Source organism: Wasmannia auropunctata, unplaced genomic scaffold (genome assembly GCF_000956235.1).
Source record: "Wasmannia auropunctata unplaced genomic scaffold, wasmannia.A_1.0 LD335594.1, whole genome shotgun sequence".
NCBI classification, from domain to species: domain Eukaryota; kingdom Metazoa; phylum Arthropoda; class Insecta; order Hymenoptera; family Formicidae; genus Wasmannia; species Wasmannia auropunctata.
Genome location: NW_012027296.1, coordinates 59,717 through 81,559, shown reverse-complemented (window position 1 = coordinate 81,559; position 21,843 = coordinate 59,717). Strand labels below are relative to the sequence as shown.

Sequence of the window (21,843 nt, the reverse complement as noted above, 5' to 3'; positions counted from 1 at the left end):
GAGAGAGAGAGAGAGAGAGAGAGAGAGAGCGAGCGGTTTCTTTAATGAAGGGAATGAGGGTTGCGCGCTATCGCGAAGATATAAATATTGTAATCTAGTCCGTAAAAATCCCGCACGCGTAATTATGGAGGCGGATTCGTTTACGCTCGTTCCTTGCCTTTATGCATCATGCGATTGCAGTATCGTTTTACGCAGTGCGGTTATTACTGCAGCTACACGAGATGCAATTTTAATTCGCGCGCCGCATCGCGATTAAGAACGATCAGAAAGTGACGGTGAGGTGAGAGCTGATGAGAAAAGAGGGATGAAAACTTTATTCCCCGATAAAGGGGAATTCCTCGTTCGAGATTTCTTTTATCCGGAAGCATGTTAGGAAATAAATGAGTTGAGTCAAAGGTAACGCTTCGCCTTTTTAATCTTGTAATAATTTTCTAAAATAATTAAGTGCGATATCAGATGTAGAAGAATGAAAAATACGAGATTACAAATGTTCAAAATTTTTATTTAGGTATACAATAAAACTTTAGTTTAAATAAATTTACGTTTGTAAAAATTTTTATGAAGAAATAGTAATGAAGTTTGCATTAATAGCACAACAATCTAATTTACGATTGCTTGGTTTTCGAAAAATAATCTCTTGAATACAGTGTTGTAAAAAAACTGTCATTAGAAAAAAATACACAGGATGTTTTAGACTATCCGTATCGTTCTTTTTTTTCTGGGAATGAATAGTAGCCGGAAATTGGGAAAAAATTTTCATTACTAAAGCTTATCTGAACTGTCTAACGGAGACATTTTGATTTTTTGGAAATTACCGGAAGTAGGATAAACTTCAAGTCCAGTTTGAAATTTTCAATAGGAGCGTAAATCGAGTGAAAAATACGGAAATGTCACAGATTATGAGTCATCCATTTTTAAGACATCAAAAGTTATCGGGGCTTAAATAAAAATTATGTAACAATTTAAATATGAAATTTTCAAGACCTTATGCGATGACTCGGACGGTAATAGCTGTGCTTTTAGGAATGAACAGGAAATTTCAAGGCAAACGACCTCTTAACCTATGTTTTTATTTAAAACTTCAGAGTTAATTCAATTTACCCTAGTTTCTGAAAAACCAAAATGCTATTGTTAGATGGTTCAGGTTTTGGTAATGAAAATTTTTCCCCCAACTTTCGGTCACTACCCATTTCTGTGAAAAAAGTGTGATACGAATGGTTTCAAACACTCTGTATACTAGGTCTTTGTTATATTTAACAAAGTGACGTTATTACTATTGTTTCTTTTATAATCAATGTACTATACAAACTTTGAAAAATATCTCAAAAATTGTTTCTAAGCAGAAAGGTGTTCTAAACTTGAAGTATAATAAATTACGTCTAATAACTAACATAAATTTATTTACAAATGTGAACTTGTTAAAAAAGTGTTAGAGAAACAAGCTTACTGATGAAAGTATTTAATGAACGATATGGAAAAGAATACAATTGCTTCTTTAATAACTACATAGAAATATAATGCATAAATGGACAATACACTTATTCATTATTTATTTATGAAGTAGGTATTAACGAAGCTCTTAATGAACTCATTAACACAAATGTACGCTTATTTTTAACGCAGAGTATATATATTTAGTGATAAGCGCAAATGACAATATGCACAATAGTCATATAAACCTTGCAGAATTATTTTTGACACGAGCCGCCTTCATCCGGGATGTTGTTGCGCTAAAGAGCTCTTCGATCATTGTTATTACCCGAAGAGATAAATAGATAAAAGGAAAAAAAATATATATATATAAAATTGTAAAAAATTCTTTCCTCGTTCATGCGTGTAACAAATGGTAGCTTCGGATGGCTGGTTAGGGTTAAACGGCGAGTGCAGCGCGCGTCAACGCACACGTGCTGCGCGTGACGGCGCGGCGGCATCCTCTAAAGCGGGTGGTCGCGTGGAAAAAATCGGCCTCTGTCATTAAACGATTAATTAGCGCGGGCGTGTGATGTCGTGCTTAGAGGAAACGCGCGCGCGCGCGCGCGCTGTGAGCGCGGGAGGGAGGATTTCACGCGAGACGAGCGAATAAAACAAATCGCCGACGCGGGGTTGTTTTACAACCCGCAGTCGCGAGCTATCGATCATTGTAATGAACGGAGGAGGCTCGGAAACGATAATTAAAGGCAACGGTTTAACGCGCGGCGACCCGGGATGAAGGGGGAGGGGAAGGTGAAGGGAGGGCTTGAAGAATGTCAGTCCCGCGCGCTGGCGTATGTACGTGGACGGAAAAAGCGATGTAAAAGCAGCGGGATGGAGGCCACACCCTGCTAAGGTCGGCGGGACGGGTGGCGCGTGGCGGCCGGAGAAGAGGGCACGGCGGTGAGGGGGGGGGGTGGAGAGAAGGGGAGAGTAATATCTCGCGTTGGTTAAAATCCACCCACGTGAAAAACAACCGGGGCACATCGCTATACCATTTACCGCTTGATAGGTGGTATAGCGTGCTTTAAGCTCTGTCTTTTCTCCGCGGATGACACAGGCGACCAGTTTCTCCTCTTTCCCCCCCCCCTCTTCGCCACCTCCTTGCCTCGTCTCGCATTCCTCTCCCTCGCCTACCCTCTGCTCTGCCACATTTCGTTTTCCCCGCGTTCGTTCTCTTCCTTTTGTTCGCCTCTTTTCGCTCGATTTCTCTCTCTCTTTTTCTCTCTCTCTTTCCGTCTCTTCCTCGCGCGCGGTCTCTTCTCAGTTCAGCGTAGCAGTTTCTTCCAACTCATTTCTAGACGCGTCACGGCGTCCCTGCTAACATCTAACAGTCTCTATCGGACCGTTTGAATCTGTCTCCTCGCAGTCTGACGCTGTCTACCTCTTCGTTACAGCTGTTTCACTGAGAGAGAGGTGGCCTTTCAAATCTATTCCAGTTTCTCGAGTTACTCTCGGATCTCTCTCAGTGACCCTCTCTTCCAGTTTCACCCTCTTTTAATTTCTCTTTCCAGTCCACCCCAGTACAATTTAGCTTCGCAGTTTTTCCTCGCGTCTATTTTTCTCCAGTTTCTCCTAGTTTTCACCCCCTGCTTTCCTTTATTTATCTTAGACTTTATCTTGGGTCATTTAATTTATCGCAGTTTTTTTTAACTTCTATTGCCGTCAAATCAATACCGATAAATCAATCCATGATTTCAATCTGTACGTTTATTTTACTCTCTTTGTTAATTCCAGCTCGATTTTTCCGCTATTATATCCCAATCTCTCTCGCTGTCCGATCATAGGCATTTAATAGCTGATAAAATCCCATCGCGATATAGATATAGCGACCAAATCGAAGCTTCCTGCTATGGTTATTGTGGAAAAATATGGGCATGGAACGTGACTAAGCGACATTGAAGATTATTCAAAAGCGGGACAGGTGCGGGGGAAGGAAAAGGAGGGCGGTAAATACGGCGAGTGTGCCCCGAGAGTGTTGGACCGAGTTTCAGAGAGTGCAGCAGCCATTGTTGCCCTATAAGGGGTGTATGGTCACGGTGCGCGGAATGAGTGTCCTTAGAATTTCTCGGGGTCGACAACGCGGAGAAAAATGTAACTGAAACGCGCCGAGAAGGGGGAGGGGAGCACTCGCGGCAATACGCGTCCGTGTTCCCTTTAAATCAAATTAATTAAGTCCTCCGAGGCTTTCTTATTGAGATAAGATGTGTGCTCAGAGAACTTGTCGGTAGAAATTTCTTATTTTAAAAGCAAGCCAGAGCTCTAACTTATATACACATAAACGGAAGTGGCGCGAATAAAAATTCTCTGTTTTTCTCCCCTCTCTCTCTTTCTCTTTCTAATATATTTCATAATTTTTTGGATATAATTTATAGCAATTTTCCGGTTATAAACTTTGTTTGTTATAAACCGATAATTACACATTAGGTCTATCAACATATAATAAGATTCATTAAATAAAATTCTTGTTTTTGAAGGGTCAGCTAAAATTTGATTAAAGCTCGGTGTAATTTTTTATTATAATAAAACATTGGCGTTTACAACGGAAATATGAATGGCTTTTTAGAGTGTTATAATTATTCTGAAACATCCTGCGCGTTCGCTCTCATTTATTGTACGCTCGTTTATCTGGCGTGCAATTTATCATCGACCTATGCATTTATCCGCGGTCGCCGTCTTATCAAATCGAAACGGGCTAATGAAATTGGGCGGGCGACGGGCGTCGCGACGTACCCTTAATTTCCGGCCGCGGGGCGGCGGTGGCGCGGCGCGGTGTGAGCGAAACAAGCGGAAACGAGACATTGTATTTATGTTAAAACTTAAACGCTCGACCTAAGTATACTAGCCCGGTATAGGCGAAAGCGTCGCGTCGCGTCGCGTCGCCTTGCGGCTTTTCCGATCGGAATATTTCTGCGATGGAAACTTCCTTCGCGTCGCACCGCGTGCCGGGGAATTTCTGGAACGACGTGAAAATTATTAACAGACATCGCGAATGGCGGAACGCTAAAATAGGAGCTTGCTCGGTTTTCTCCAATATTTTACCCTAACTATTAGAGTTTACTCTCTTTGGCTAATTTATTCACACGTTAGAACGAATCTGACAATGAGAAAGACATAAAATTTTATCTTCCACAAAAGTGTAAAAACTTAACATCTTTAAACAATAATAAGAGGAAATGGATCGATAAGTGGAGTAACACAAATAAGGAAAGAATGTCTTTTTTCAGTCAAAGCGAATTTTGATGCCTAATTATAGGTATCGTTGTGTAAATGTCTTGCAATTTTCAGTTAATGCAAACCGCGCTGATTATTTGTCAAAATTGTGAAACATAGTCCTAGACTGAAGCTGGGGTTATGTAATATCACTAATTAAATTGACTAGTAATTTAATAATATCGAGGCTAATAATTATTACGAACCGCTCTGAAGAATTTATTACGAAAAATATCACGCCAGCCAGAATTTGAAGCTTGGATCTACATTTGCACGAACTGGAAATTGTAAAAATTTATACAAAAATATTATTAGGCGCTTTGCCCGAGATTTTTTTGACTGGGATCCGCTTTGATTGAAAAAGGCGCTCTTTGCATATTTATGTTAAACTTTTTAACTGCTTTCGATGCCATTGTCCATGGTTTCCGATGATTCCCTTTACTTTATATGCCATAATCTTTCTATTAATAAAGATACCTACATTTTCTTATTACTATTTTATTCATTAATGTCTGGCGTTTCGATTGAAGGAAATTTTTTACACAATATTTTTACACAATACGCAGTATTGTTTGCTCCCGTGACAAAACACATAGTGTGGCACCGAAAGGTTAATTTTCCGTTTATTTTGTAACTACGTATATCTTTCTAACCGAGTTATATTTCAAATAGAATTTCGGAGCAACGCGGCAAAGCTCGGGATAAGAGATGTGCCGAAGGATCAAATATTTATATCGATGATGAACTTTCCAGTAGTTAAACCTGTAAATTCTTCCGTGTGTATATATTCTGAGCGCAGGCGCCGAGAAATATTGCTTCCTTCATGCGCTCTTACGTGCATTCAAGTTGCACGAAAGCTGCAAGCTCAGCCGACTCTTCAATTCTATCTCTCTTCATCTATTCATAGGGACACGCCGGTCTCGCGGCGTGACATTCTTTCCGTGAATATTGCTTAGGCGCACCCTTTCCTCTTTTTTTTTTCATCTGGCGCGTTTCTGCTTCGCAATCCATTTTTTAATCGTTATCTTATCGTTCCTCGTTGAGGAAATTGAACGTCTATATATTATTTAAAATATATTAATTAACTCCTCCACACTGCGGCTGATTAAAACCTTAATCACGCGGTTTTTCCGTAAAATCTATTTTGAGTTGGCGGGCAGTCGGGTGAAAAATTCACGAATTTCCTGGGAGGGAGGAATTACTAACGTGGCGGCATCCGCTGCGAAAGGGGTGACAGCGCGTCTAAGAAGGGACGAGCTCGCCATTAATTAGCCCTGATGCGCGCGATATTGACTCACTCCTCCGCCCTCTTCCCTCGCATCTTTCCCCGGGGAGCGCTGCACTTCGCCTAAATGAATGCGGGGTTGCGAAAGATGCAGCTGCCGCTGCGAGAAAAATGTGGCGTCGCGGAAATTCCCGGCGCGCAGTTTTCCTTTTTTATTTGCGCAAGTATAAATCATCCTCGGTTCAAACCGCGCGTCTTATATATAACGCGTGCGTATATATTTCCGTGATATTTCTTCGCTTAGACCGTAAATAGAAATCCGCTAATTTATTATTACTTACGGTATAAACGCGTGTGATTTATTGCTCGTAATGCAATTAATAAGCGCCGGCGAATAAATTAAGCATTCTTCCGTAGAAATAGTGAAGCTGTAAACAATGTTGAAAATAAACCGTTAGGTCGCGCCTTTAACGAAGCGGAGGTATACGGATAACGGACATCATTCAGTTTGTCATATTTTGTACGATAAATAAATATACATATATATAACTTGACAAACACGGGAGAATTTACAGAACAACTTACAAGATTCTACTATGTGTCCGAAAATCAGTAGTGAATCTTAACAAATGAATCTTCATAAATAATACTAACGTGATTAACACAATTACTATACTGAATACAAAAGCGCCAAGACTGAATCTCGGTCTAATAACATTTCTGTTAAATTTAAATACATTTTCAGTTATGTAAACTGCGCGCCGAATACTGTCGGACTTACAAAATTGCAACGCAATCATAAACTGAAGCTGGAATACTAACTTAAGTTTATCTACCTATTATTAATAATAAATAGAATGGCTTCGGATACCTTTTGCATGTTAAAACTGAATTTTTTGAAAAATAAGCAAAGATCACTCTCTCAAATGTGAAGCAAGTAGAATTAAAAAAAGAATTATTTTTACCGCAAGAGAGCTGTACTTTTTCAGAGTGTTCTTTTCTTTGGTCGGAATTAATTTAAATTATTAAGAAACTCTAGAACTCAATTAAAAATAAAGTCAGTGCTTTCAATAGTTTGTAAATCTTTATATAATGGTACGCGAGTTTTATGTAAATAAATTCCTACAAATATGAAAATTACGTTTTTTGTCTATTACATTTAATTTTTATTTAATTAAGAACGTAAAGCTAACTTTGAAGGAAGTTTCAGATTTGATATGCAGAAAAATATTAGTATAAAAGTAACTATTCCAGTTATTCAAATAGCACATTTCTCGAGAGAGCTTGCTGCGATTCTCGAGAGCGCAAGGTCGAATTTTATGTCAAAATTGAAATTCGCAGGTATGAAAATTCTCCCCATTCCAATGAAGAGGATATGAAAATGTGTCGCCGCTCGACAATGAAAACCACGAATGTGAAAAAAATTAATAAACATACAAGCGCGCAAGAATGGAAATTCTGTGTACGTCAGCTAAAATCAACGGGAAAATCACGAATATTACATTGAATGCCTCGCTATATTTAGAAACTAAAATATTATAAATAATGTGATTGTAAAACTGATATTATTATAAATATTATTTACATGCCACTATTATTACTTTACAGTAAAGTGATTTATAATACAGGGATTCAAATCATGTACGTTTGATCTGCAATATCTATATTTTATACTTTTATAAATACAAATTAAAATATCGAGATATATGGTTTTGAAATCTTAATGAAAATAAAATTAAAGTATAAGTTTTGGAATATCTGATATATGTGTCTAAAATGTAGAAAGTATCGAGGGATAAACCGCTAAGAGCATTGCGCTGTACAGATTCGAGGCATTGCTAGGCATTACTGGGCACTATTACGTTTTATTTTTAAACAATTGACAATTGTTTTATGTCACACATATTTACAACACGTAATAAAGTGTGAATATTAAATAAATTACGCTAAATAATAAGATTGTTCTCACGATGTTATCCGTGGGGCATTATGGTCGGTCAGAAATTAGAAATTACCTCGGGCATTACTAGGCATTGGTGTACATAATTTTGGTTAGCGGTTTACCCCTCGGAAAGTATATACAAAAACATTCACATTTTTTAATATTGTATTGATAATTGCGTCAAAAGTTGCTGAATCTTAAGTAATTATAATTTTAGGTGTTTTTTTTTATTCTTAATTTTTCTCATATAAACTTTTTAACTTTAAATTATAGCATAGAAGCACGATAGTTCTTGGTCTGAATGTGCCGCAGGGTCTTTTCTCTCTTTCACTGTTATGTTAAAATAAATTTTTTTATTTTTTCCTTCTAAAAGAGATATTACTCGAGCAAACTTCATGATTAAATTACGAAGAAAAAAAAAAGAATATAAACTAAGAGATAGCCTACATTATCTGTAAGTTATCAAAAGACACGATCGTGTCTCGGTACCAAAGGCGCTAGAGAGTACTCGTGAAACCGGACCCGGTCTATTTAAGCCCGTGTCACACTATGTATAACAGACGCGGATCGGATTGGAATTGCGGATCGCGGATCGGAATTCAGCCAATCATGGCGAGGTGTATCCAGAGCTGCCTCGTCGTCATTGGCTGAATTCCGATCCGTGATTCGCAATCTCAATCCGATCCGCAATACGTAGTATGACACCGGCTTATTGTCGTCGGCCTGGAAATTCTTGTACGGTTGCAATTTTCGCGAGAGACGTTAATATCGAGGCAGCAAGCGAAAGAGTGAAAGTGCGAGTGGTGAAATCATATACAGTTAAAAGAAAATGTGTGTTTAACACATTTCATGTGTCCCAAATAGTCTATCCAAATCTTTGTTAATTTAAGGGGATGCAATAGCGTGACAAAGAATTACTGATATTACAGTTTCAGAATTTCTCCGAATTGGCTTCACGAAATCTTTTTACACGTTTGAAATATATACACGAATAAACTATGCTTGACATAACTTAAGCTTAAAATCGAAAAAATAATTAAATAAATACTACTTGATGTTACACTTTTTTTGCACATAGAGCTCATGATAATGTTCGCTTAATACATAAAAGTTATATAGCTTATTTGTATGAATTGCAAGGTTGGTTTTGACCAAATCAAGAGAACTGAATCATGAAGTTGAGATTAAAAGCCTAATAAACAATAATTTCACTTGAATTGATTTTATGCATGTGTACTCGCGTTTGTAGATGCAGAATGGTAAGCAGAGCAATAAATATTTATAGCAATAGATTTCAGATCTTGCAATAGGTACATGACGCTTGATAGATAAGAACAGATGTATTTGAATGAGACAGAACGATAATGTAAGAAATTGAATTAAAGATATCACTATCGATATTTTTATTTTGAAATTAAAAAGTTTGTATTATTGTGCAAGTTCGGTCTTCTGCTAGGATCCCCTTAAGAGGATGCTGAAGTCGTTTGTAATACGTCTAACAATCGTCTGAATTCTCGTTTTTTTTTCGCTACCCTTGTATAGAATGAAAATTTCTTTTCCACAAGAAAATACACAAAGAAATGTGGATAGATATATACCAAATGTACAGAGCACATGAAAAATCAAAAAAAGTTTTGCAATTATATTTCCTGTCTTTACGTTCTTCATAAATGATGATTGGTATAAATTATTCAGAGTATGTATGTAATCAGAATATAAGTATCTATTCACATTTATACAACACATAAGAATATTTTAAGACCTTGAGTTTATAATTTTAAAGCTTACAAAAGAAGTAAATAGAGAAGTACGATTTGAGTACGCAGAGTGTGCAACATTAATGTATAGTATTATACATCAACATATTACTATATACACACACACACAGAAAAAAATTACTGTTGCCACAACATAATAATTGTGATAATTTTCGGTTATCAATTCAAAAGGGTTATAGGAATTAAAATACTTTGGAAGTGACTTATATTAACTTTATTCCTGAATTCTCAGCCTCAATGTTGTGATGTGCAACTATTTCATATATATCTCTCAATCATATTATTTATTGTGCAGACCACATTAGAGAGATAACAAATAATGCTTCGATTGAGTCACATTGCATATATAAAGATATTCTAACCGAATGTTATTTATCCTAAGCACTACGGTTGTGATAACCATACTGATCAGATGTATACCATGTAACATCAATATAACTTAAATTCACATGCATTTCTTTTCCAAACATAGAGAATATTGTTGTAACATCCACACACATATTTTCCGTGCACCATTACATCAATATCGCACGCATGCACAAACCATCGTATGTAAAACAGCGATGTCACGAAGTTTTTTCAGCATATAGATGAAATACAAATATTATATAAATAATTAACAAAAATTGTATCACTTTGACATGATTTAGAAGCATATTCGAAATTAACATTTATAATATGTTAAATTATAACACGTGCATTTTATTTATTTATTTTAGAATTTGTTTTAAAACTACATTAATTTTATTTATTATTATTTGTTACTTATAAATTGTGTCATTTTAACATTAAAAAATGTTGAATGTTAATTTAACACAAAATATTCAAATAACACAATTTAACCGGTTTTTAAAACATACAAAATGTTTTTTACCGTGCATTTGTGTTATTCGAAGTTACTCAGACATCCGTTGGAAAATCTGATCATCAATTGACTTGCGACGTTTAAAGATTAAACATACGTTTGTTTCCTATTGCATTCTCACTCCGATTTCAAAATCAAACGGATTCAACAATCGATCGGACTGAACAGATTCCCTTGATGGCGAAACAATAAACGCCCATTGTCTCCTGTACGGATATCGAATAACCTTTCTTTCTCAAAAAATCTTCTATTCAATATTTACCTCTATCCAATAAAAATGGCGGGATATAAATCTCTTCTTTTTTTTAGCAACACCAACTTCTTCCATAAATCCCGCCAGGGAAATAACATTCCTCTTCGTTTTTAGGCAACCATCGCCGAGTTCCGGTACGACCGGCACCTCGACGGTATCGTCGACGACCGGGGATGGGGACGCGGCTCAGAGCATCGGAATGTACCCGGTGGGCGCCGCGACATCGTCAGCCGCGACGACGGCGACGCCGGTGACGACGGCGTCGGCGACCGTGCCGCTGGCCACCTCCGGCGCCGCCGCCGGAAGTGCCGGCATCGCCAGGAGCGTTTCCGCGCCGAGCGCGCCGCGACCGGTCGTCCAGGTCAGCAGCTCCTCGGCGAGCGCCTCGGCAGCGCAACGGCCAAGGCTAAGGAGAAATCAGAGCCGCACCGAGGCCATCCGGAAGTGAGTGCGAGCGTCGACGGCGCAATGTCGACAATGTCCTATTTTTCAAAATTTTTTAATTCGTCTATCTCTCCTTTTTAATCGATTTTTAAAGTTAATTACTTTGTAAAAAGTACTGTTTGTATGTCAAAATATAACACGGATAAAAATTGCTACTGTAAGAGCAATTTACATAGTATAAAGTAAAATTGTGAAATTTAAAATATCGAATAATATTTTTGAAGTTTTATTATGAAAAAAAATTAGTTTATTGTTTACTGACGGTATTTATTAATATACGAAACAATAAAGGTCTTAATTTAGGATCTTTGTATTTCCAGTAACATATGTATGTAGATTAGAGATGTAAAATGTGAGAATTAATCGCTGTCTTTCTGAAAACTTACTTTTATATCATTTTTCTATACATTTATTATTTTTAAAGCAACTTGTATTTTAAAGCTACAAATATTTGTTCAAATTGAAAGAAAACAATTTATTTGACAATCCTGGTAAAAGGTCTTTTAAAATAGAAACATTATATATCGATCTGTGCTGCCTGCATTATTTTATTTCAAACAATAGAAGTAAAAATATATTGTGGATTGTCACGTAAAGATTATTTATTCCAAATTATTTTGAATCTGATTTATTCTACGAGTAACATATTGTTAATTTGTTTCTATAAATCAATAAATAAATAGAAAAATCGGTTGCTTTAACCGTAACTGCCATGTCACAGCGTTATTCATATATGAATGACACTTCTTGTTTTCGAGAGTGGTTTTCGAGCTCGGTCATTCGAATAGGAATGACATTCAATTTTACAACAATAATATTTTAACTTAAAATAATGTTTTACGGCAAAACAATGTGAATTGTGAAAGAATACATTTCTTGGACGATTTCTTCTTTTCTAAACACATATTTGAGGTAACATATATGTACAGTCGTGGACACACGGTTGCGACACTTTTTTATAGGTTTCTAATATATATTTAATATACATAATATATACTTTATATAGATAATTAATATTTTGCAAATGCGAACCACGATGTACTATCTTTAGTCTAGAGACAATATAACACCAATCGTGGTCCGCTTTTGCAAAATATTATTGCGTTTTGAAACCTATAAAATAGAAAGTGTCGCAATCGACGTGTCCATGACTGTACGTGAGTCTGATCGGGATATGATATCTTTTCGAATTTTGCAGTTATATTAAACGCGAGACAGCGCAGTTCTTCGGGGTCGACGAGGAATCGGAGGCCTCGGAGAAGCAGAGATGGCTGGACCGACGGCGACGCATGGCGTCGAGGAAGTACGGCGCACTGGTACCGGAACACAGGCCGCCGGATCCGGACATCACCCGGGACGTACCGGACACGACCGAGACACCGGAAGTGAGTGCATTGTACCACGAGAATATATATGTTCTAGCGCGATTACAAGCGTATGAGCGATCGTAATCTATGATAATTGAGAGTTTCACTGCATTGGCATGATAAATCATGTCGACAGGACGAATTTGAAATCTTTTAAGTAAATCAGTTTGATGAACGAGTTAAGAATCCATTGATATTATGATTAGAAATAATTATGCATGCCTTACGAAGGATTATGTCACAACTGTCCGAAACTGTCCGATTTGATTCTTCTTGAAATGCATTATTAAACATACAAATTTAAGAGGTACGTATTTTCTTGTACGTGCCTATTTTGTAAGACAATATTTCTAATCTAACGCCTATATTGTATTTGATTCTAAGCAATTATTATCGAAATGATAAGATGTCTAAAAAATTAATTAGACTTTTTTTGGCGTCTTACTCTATAAGTGTATGTTTTAATTTTCTAAAAATTTAATATTTTTTCAAAATACTTCACTCTCTCATTGATTTGTGACACCAAATTTACTTTAATACATATATATGAGTTTATTATAAAGTTATTTTACAATCAATCAATAAAAGTATTTTAAAACTATTCGATTTTCGAAGAATCTAAATTCACAGTTATAAAACATAATAAATCATAAAAGTTTTTATCTAAAATATTTTTTAGAGTATTTAAAATATTTTCTTATACAAGATGTGTCAAAGAAGAGGAAAAATTTAATGAGATAAAATACAAACTTGTAAACTATATTTAATTAATTTTAATCGCATTAAAATATAAAACATAATATGCCATTTACAAATTATTATATCTTTTTACTGTTGGTGTCGTGACATTACTTAAAAATGACCTCGAAGTATTGATAAACAAAACAAATATTTGTACAGAAATTGCAAACATCACAATTGAAATGTTGCAAGAAGTGAGAGACTTCAAAGAGAGATTACAAAGATTTATGTATTCAGTGGTCATTTTGGTTTGAAGAATGTTTTTTTCAAGATGTAATGGTTATTTTATATACTTGGCGTTGCGCCGTTACCGCGTCGCTTGATAAAGTAAATTGTAAATAGCATATTACGCGTTCTATATTTTAATGTAACTAAAATTAATTGATTACATTAATTGATTTTAAATTTTTATTTTACTATTTTACCGTTTTCTTCGGTTCACGGTAACTTTTCCCTACTTTTAATTTTTTTCTTAAGTTGTAACAAAAAAGAACGTAATTTTTTAAGAAAATGCAAATCATATTTAGTGTCTAGTTTTTTGGCTAATCCTATAATCTTACAATAATAACATTAATTTACAAAAAATTTTTTACTTTAAATTTTAAATTCTATTTATTTTTTAAATTCTACGTGTTTTTTATAGGTTTTTGGAATGGTTTAGGAATGCTGAAAACGATGTCGCAAGCCAAATTTCTCTAACACGTTAGATATCTAAGATAATTGAAGTTTAATGTCCAAAAAATGATTATTTCAGCGATATTTGACTTTTTTTGTAAAGAAGATTAACGTCAGCTTGAAATTCCAATCCGAAATCATGAATATATTATTCATATTCTATAAAATGCATTTTATTTTATTTATTATACTTTCTTACAAAAAAATCTAAAAAATCATTTTTTGGACATTAAATCTTGATTATCTTGGAAAACTGATGATTGAATTTTTTAGTTTGCATCGTTTCCATTATTTAAAAATTTATAAGAAACATTTAGTCAGATTCAAAGCAATTTTTTGCTGTAAACTAATGTAATTGTTTAGAATTAAATATAAAAGTTCGATTTGAGAGCTTATTTCATCTATTGAACTTTAAAATGGACATGTATAAAAAAATTCGTATGTTTGAAATTTTTGTGTGCATCAAGGAGAATCAAATTAATTTTAAATAGTTGTAATATATTGTTTTGCTAATAGCTTAATAACAGACAATTTGTATACAATTTTTGAATTATTTTTTAAAAATATCATGTGTATTTAAACATAATTACAAAATATAATTTTTTCAATAATTAATTAACAATTTTTAATTAAATAATTTGTTCCTTTAGAGTATTGTATATAGATTAAGGGATTATAGGATAGAAATTTCAAAAAATCAAAAATTTTTTAGTTTCCACTAGTTTAAAGTTATAAAATAAAATTAATATAGATTAATAAATTATAAATAAATTATTAAAAATTACAAAATTTATGTCTTAACTTTAAATGCTTTTCTCAAGACATTATTTTTAAAAATAATGCTTATGAAAATATCAATTGTTTATCCAAACAATTTAAAGTGATTTACTTTTAATAATATTTCTTATTGATTCACGAAGACTTCTTCCAATTTTTAATTTTTTTCTTAAATATGTAGTAACAAAAAAATTGCAATTTTTTAAGAAAATGCAATTTCCATGATTAGATGTTTTATAAAAAATTAAATTTTTAAAAATTTTGTCTGTGAACCGAAAATAACAAATAAAGTAAAAAACAAAAACTACTTGTTTATCGCAGATAATTTACGGAAGTTGAAATTTTGGTCACCATGCAAGTACGCAGAGATTGCAACGATTATTTAAAACGCCATTATTTTGTTTATTATTTTAGTATTTTTGTTATAATTTTGTATTTCTTTTGATTTTATTATTAAAAATAGATTTTTCCATCAACAAACATTATTTGTCCATCTCTTTAAATGAAAATTTCGTGACGTTAAAAAGCTTTCAATTTTTCTATTTGCTACATTTCTGTAACCCCTTAATAAATTATATCAGATTAGAAAGAAATGATGTCATATTAAATAATTTTTTTTGTAAATTCGCTTTAATGATTTAGCAAGAAAATTAAAGATTTCAGAAAATTGTGATTAAGAAAAACACATTTCTGAATATTCATAGGGTGTCATTCTCAGACGATGGCAGCAACCAGTACGGCGGAAAGATTCTGTAGCGAGGATGACGCTGTCGGGTCTTCATTACATCGTCGAGGTAAGTTATTGTCCCATTTCCAACTTTTCAGTCTTAATTGTGTGGTGAAATCTGCTTCAACAATTTCCTGCTTTTACGAAATATTATAAATCCCTATTATCTGACGAATTATTTATTACAACGATTTGCGAAATTTATTTGTTCAATTAATTGTTATGTGCTAAACGCATTTCTCAGATTTGTTAAACATTACTTAACGTAAATAGATAGACAACTTATCTAATTAATTGCCGGTACGATTAATTTAACGCGCAATCTATTCAGTACCCAAAATGTTAATTCCATTAATTCGATCGCCTGTTCTCTTTGCGCAATTTTCTCTTCGTCACGTCAAGCTTGCTGGTTTTCGATAAACAGATATATATATATATATATATATATATAATAAACATAATGGTAATCATACACATACGTATGTATACACAGACAAGTAATAACGTGCATAAGTCCGCAGGATGAATTTATTAGGATCGCAGGCCGAATCGCGCGACGTACGTAATTAGCCAGCCGGGTGTAAACCGCCCTCGCTGAATTACGTTACATTAACCCTAAAGTTTAGATTAGCCAAAGTAGAGTAATATTCCAGTCATAAAAGTGGAGCGACCCGCACGCCCGTCGCCCCATTACGTAACTTCGGTTTTAGTTTACGCCAGAAGGGCTTATTTCCGCTCGCGCGCGCCAACTTTGCGCCCCCCTTCCCGCCGTTAAGACGAAATTTCACCTTCGAATTATTCAGGTGTTTCACCGCTCGCGATTATTTTGCAAATATTACGCTACATGAAGTTGCTCGTGAAAGAAGGTAGTCACATATATTTCTAAATTTAACATATTTATATTGGATTGTTGTTTTATAGTTGCTATGTGAAAACAGTGATGTAATAATTTATATATATATAACATGCAGTTAAGTTTCCGCGAAAGTTTAAGAGGGAGTTGCGAACTAAAATCGAACCTATCTATAGTTTTTTTTTGTCACTGGTTTATATATCTTTTCTTTATTCCATATAATCTTTATTCTCGTATAATTGATTACATTTTGACTGATAATTTTTTTCTATAAATAAACTCTTGTCGAATTTTAATTATAATTTGAAAGTTAGTTTTTTTTGCAGCTTTGCTTGCTCGTCGCTTTTGATAAAGTTATAATTTTAAAAGCGAACGCACGATTAAATGATAGAGTCTGACCATCAAAGAAATTAAAAAAAAAATTATAAAAATTGGTTTAATACTTGCCAAGAGAAAGCGTAGGTAAAGATAGAAAAAATGGATTTTATAGGAGAGCGCTTTGAAGGTTTTAATAACGTACAACGTCATAACATCACATATATTCTTTGCAATAATTTATCCTCTTTTCCTTCGTTTATTTCAAATTAAGACTGCAAGTAGAGGGCACGCAACGACAAGTCAAATAAAAAGAAATTTTTCCTGTTATTTTTTGATTATTCGCTTACCGACTATTCAGTCTGCAATTAAATTTTTTTTTAGATATTCTAAGCATATTATCAGTGCATTGTTCATACTTGCGGGAGTCGATCAGAGGTGTCATTTTCTCTTTTATTCATATCACTGTCGGGCTTCTGTAACTAAGGATACTTCTTTTGTCTTTGTACTGTGCCGTTTCTTCGTTGTTCTTCAGACTTCAAAGTTCTTGCTTTTAAAACTTTCTCTATAGATTTTTCTTATTTATATTCCGATTCACTGATGTTTAAATAAATCCGCCATTGTTTAGAAAAAAATATTAAAATATTAAAATAGTTACAAACATTCGAAGTTAACTGATGATATCGCCTAAATAAATAAAAATGATTATTACACCAGTTTACAAAAAAAAATGTTCTGACCGTGGAACGGAATTAGATACTTCGTGATTTATATTATTATTATTAAAGATTATTATTAGATTGTTGTTAAACTTTTAGATACCTCAAACACAAATCTGATCTCAAAATTTATGTATTAATTTATGTCAGGATTTTAAGAATAATAAGTTATAAAGTTTTTAAGAATGTATGTATGAGCATTAATAAGGAAACTTCGTAACGACCGATCTTATAGGCCGTTTGTAATAACATTTTGTTTTTTTATTTCAAGATTGTTTTAAGTAATGTCTTAAGATGCTGATACGAGGATGACGATTGATTTATGATATCTTAAGAGTTAAGACTGTACTTAGGACGGGCTTAAATATAAGATTTGACTATGAATATCTGCCATAAATTCTTGTATGTATGCTCATGAAAAGTGAAATACTTTCATGATAACTATGATAATAATAGCATAATAAGCAAAAATGAAATAGATTTAGGGTAATTTTATTCTAACATAAGGAAAAAATTTTCTTCTGCAAACTTATGTCATTAATTTACCGAATATACTCTTTTCGATTTGAATGGAAGTACATTATCACAAAAGAGACGTATACGACAATAAAATCGCAAAAGAGACGTGTACAATAATTTTATATAACTCAAAATTTGCAAAAAGCTTAAAAAATTTAAAAATAAATTGATATTTTAAGTACACTTTCCCCTTAACACTTTGAGGTTCAGCACTTTCTAAAAAAGTAGCTTATAAAAAATCTTATTTTCTAAGAGCTCTTGGGAACACTGAATCCGATTCTGGTCTCAGAATTAAACCATTCAATGTTATTTCTTAATATATAACTTAATAACTAACTTATTGTTAGTATAGTGTTAGTATATTGTTAGTATATTGTTAGTAGTTTGTAATGTGTTGTGTTCCAATCTGTTACTATAATAGTTAATTACTAACTGTTTGCGTAGCACTAATGAACTTCAAATACCTAAAGCGAAATTGGAAACTTGATGTATTTTGCAATAAAAATTTTCTAACACGAAGTTTTATGGACGGAGTTTTATGTTTAATCAGATTATTTTAAAAAATTTGATCCGTCATGTTGTAATCTTTAATTTTGAATTTTTAAACTCTGAGGCCAGAGTCGAATTCAGTAATCCCAAGAATCCCCTAAAATCCAGTTTCACAATCAGATTACTTTTTAAAAATTCGATTTGCCATTTATTAGATCCACCATTCTTAATTTTGTATTTTTTACCTCAGGTGTCGATAAAGTATTATCAAATTATTCCGTAGGCCAAATTTTACGAATTCAAGTGATTTGCAAAATAAAAGGGCGTGACCTCTAACGGGGTCACTGAATCTCAAAGGGTTAAGAAACTTTTTCCTTTTTGACGTGCGGAAAAAGATTATTTCTTTTTTAACTTTGTGGCAGATCGATCATTTTAAATTTTGCACGTTTCTATGTATCTTGAATAATTAATATGCGAAATAAAAATTGTTAAATAAATTAACCAATATTTATTTGTTTGAAAGATACAAAATAAAGCTTATAAATTATGTATAGTTTCTTCGTAATTACAAGAAATACGTTTATTTCGATATTTAAACGACTGTAGAATCACAAAACGGATCCGGACTTTCTTAATTAACTGTTATATGAAAATGTTTTTATAATTAATGACCGAAATAGATAAATAATTTACCGCGATACAAACACATAAAACGAAAACAATAACTTTTTTGATCTCGTGCCGAAATTCCACCAAATGCTTCAACAATGGCCTTGCCAATTATCTCGAAATATGTTTTGGATTTATACTTTTTTAGCTTTTCAATTGGCCATTCGAATTCATCGAGCAGTGCGGCCGCACACATGCACGCGCGCGCGTGCATTGCGCCAATGTATTCCCCGCGCGCAGAATTGCTGTGCGCGAACTGTGGCGCGGTCGGTCGTATTTCAAAACTTACCACTTAACTTGAACTCGAGCCGGACAACGCGACTAAGAGCGTGTATCGCCGCGGGAAAGTGTGTCTCCCTTTCCCTATACACGACGGCCCATTAAAATATTTCACGCGCGACCCAGAAAGCGTTCCCGGTCGCGTCCGACCCAAGAAGTCGATTCTAAGTCGAACGGAAAATTCACGGTCGCTTGGCAATCACATTTCTATGCATTAAGATTCTCGCTCGCCGTCCCGGGTATTTTAAATTTTTCATCGCGAATTATATTCTACCTCCCCTACCTTCTTCTCCCTTATTTTAGGATATTATTTCGACGTCGATGATGATACTTCCTTCCCCCGTTTCGCATATAATCACAATTCGATGAACAATTCGTGCGCATTGATTGAAATCGTTAAATTATTAGATAGTTAATTAACGACTAATAGCCAATAACAATAATTAATACGCTTAAATACTTGCCAGAAAAGGTTACGCTTTCATTACCGTTATGTAATTATTTAGAAAGTAATAAATTAACTGTTATACAATTATTTAAATAGTAATTTACACGAATTATATTATTAATAAATTAAATGTGGATGTTAAGAAAACTCCGCGAAATATAATACGATTTGTGTATTGTATTTTTGCAAAATTACTTTATGCGCTGACTTTTTTCACATTTCATTTAGAATCCAACAAGACAACAATACAATTTGCCCAATTAAGTGTAAATTAGTTTACAAATTTTAATTTCACATACAATTAAATCTTGTTTTTTTATTCGTTTTTTTTTCTTTCTTCCTAATTAACGCGAAATATCATTGCGATCTATTAATACGAGTACGTTCTTTTTTTCCCGTTGTTACTTGGATTACATTTCACGCTGAGCGTTTTAAACGAGCGGAACGATCGAGCGATTTCCGCCGATAATTCCGGCATTGTCCGCCGTACCGATTTTTCTCGACACCGCGGAATTATTACGTGGGAGCTGGGCACAAAGCCCCGGCGAAAATGAGGTCCGAAAAACGATACGAATTAATTCTGCCGCGATCCGTTCCGCGCGATCAAATCACAATTCCACGATTCTCGCGATTGTGCTTCGGCAATAACGAAATTTATTAAGCGGAAATATAACCCCCCCTCTCACCCCGCGCTGCTTAAACCGTTTTGCAAGCCCCTTTTTGATAGCAACTATAATATATAGATGTAGTATCGCATCTGGAATAAAAGCTTTGTAAAATACATTTTCATCACGTGCACACGTGATATTTCATGACAGACTGCACGATTTTTCATCGTCGGTAATATTCTATTTATTAATTATTCCATTATTTCATTTTTTTTCCCTCCAGCAGTAGCAGTAATAATTTTCACATTTAAATTATTTACCATCTTGTTGCAGCGTTAAAAAAATGGACGCATTTTTATCGAGTTTCCCATGTCAGCTTTCCTTCACCTCGTCCTAAACATTCCGCGAGAAATGTCCGTGTTACGATCGCCGGTAGACAAGTTCGTGCTGCAAAAAGGCTTGCATCCCACTTTATATACGCGTTGTCCACCAACCGAGGCAAAAATGACCGGTAAAGCTCTTCCGGAAAAAGAAAAACGCAGCCGCGGTGGACACGCTGAGCGCTCTGATTAAAGTAACGCCGATCTTACTTAATAATGGAGTTTATTAGATTTCCGCTATAATAAATGACGCCGCTGTCTCCTTATTACGCTAGCGCTGCGCTCGCGTGCGTGTGCGCGCGCGCGCGCGATGTAAATTTTAATAAAAACTCACGTGTAATGCGTGCACCGCGCCCGCGCTGCGCCGCGCCGCTATTAATTACGTCCCTTCAGCGGGACGCATAAAGGGCGAGTAAAGCGAGTTACGAGGGTAATCTACTCGCCTTCGTTACGCCACCCTAAGATTTAAAACACTTCGTTACGCGCGATGGACGCGACGCGTGCTTCTCTCTCTCTCTCTCTCTCTCTCTCTCTCTCTCTTTCTTTCTTTCTGTCCCTCTTGTATTCCATCTTCCTTTTAATTTCGCGGAAATGGCGAATTGCGCGCATTGCCGCATTCATACGAGAGGTAAATAAGGAAATCCTATTTCCTCCCGCAAAAGGATGAGAGGTAAAATGATTTATCTTATCCTTGATTCTGTAGGTTCAGTCATGCAATTTGCGCAGGTACTCCTTTTATTTACAGATTTGGCAACGGAAAATGTCTAAAAGTCTGAAATTTTGCAGAAACTAACAAGGGAAGGCCAGGTCAGTGCATCACGGATTCTAATCACAAATTTTTTTTGGTGAAACTAGAGGCAAAATAAAGATATAGTGTCCGAGCATCTGATTGAATGTGGACCTTAGTTTTCGAGTAAGAATTTTCGAAAAATAAATTTTTAAATAATAATATTCAATATTTAATAATAAAAATATATTTCTTTCATTTAACATCTGTATAGCCCGGTGAATAAAGGGCTTAATTCCAATCCGGAAGTCCATGTTCAATCCCTGGATGCTACAATTTTTTTTAATGCATGTTTTTATT

At 34.6% G+C, this 21,843-nt stretch overlaps 1 protein-coding gene across 1 annotated transcript in view; it reads left to right on the top strand.

The window, feature by feature from the left end:
• The window catches only part of LOC105456668 (inactive rhomboid protein 1), a 79,046-nt gene that overhangs the window by 41,053 nt on the left and 16,150 nt on the right, over positions 1-21,843 (top strand). The window contains exons 7-9 of the mRNA XM_011700877.1: positions 10,861-11,190; positions 12,389-12,575; positions 15,455-15,544. Coding sequence (XP_011699179.1) covers positions 10,861-11,190; positions 12,389-12,575; positions 15,455-15,544 — 607 coding nt within the window. The remainder of the gene's footprint in view (positions 1-10,860; positions 11,191-12,388; positions 12,576-15,454; positions 15,545-21,843) is intronic.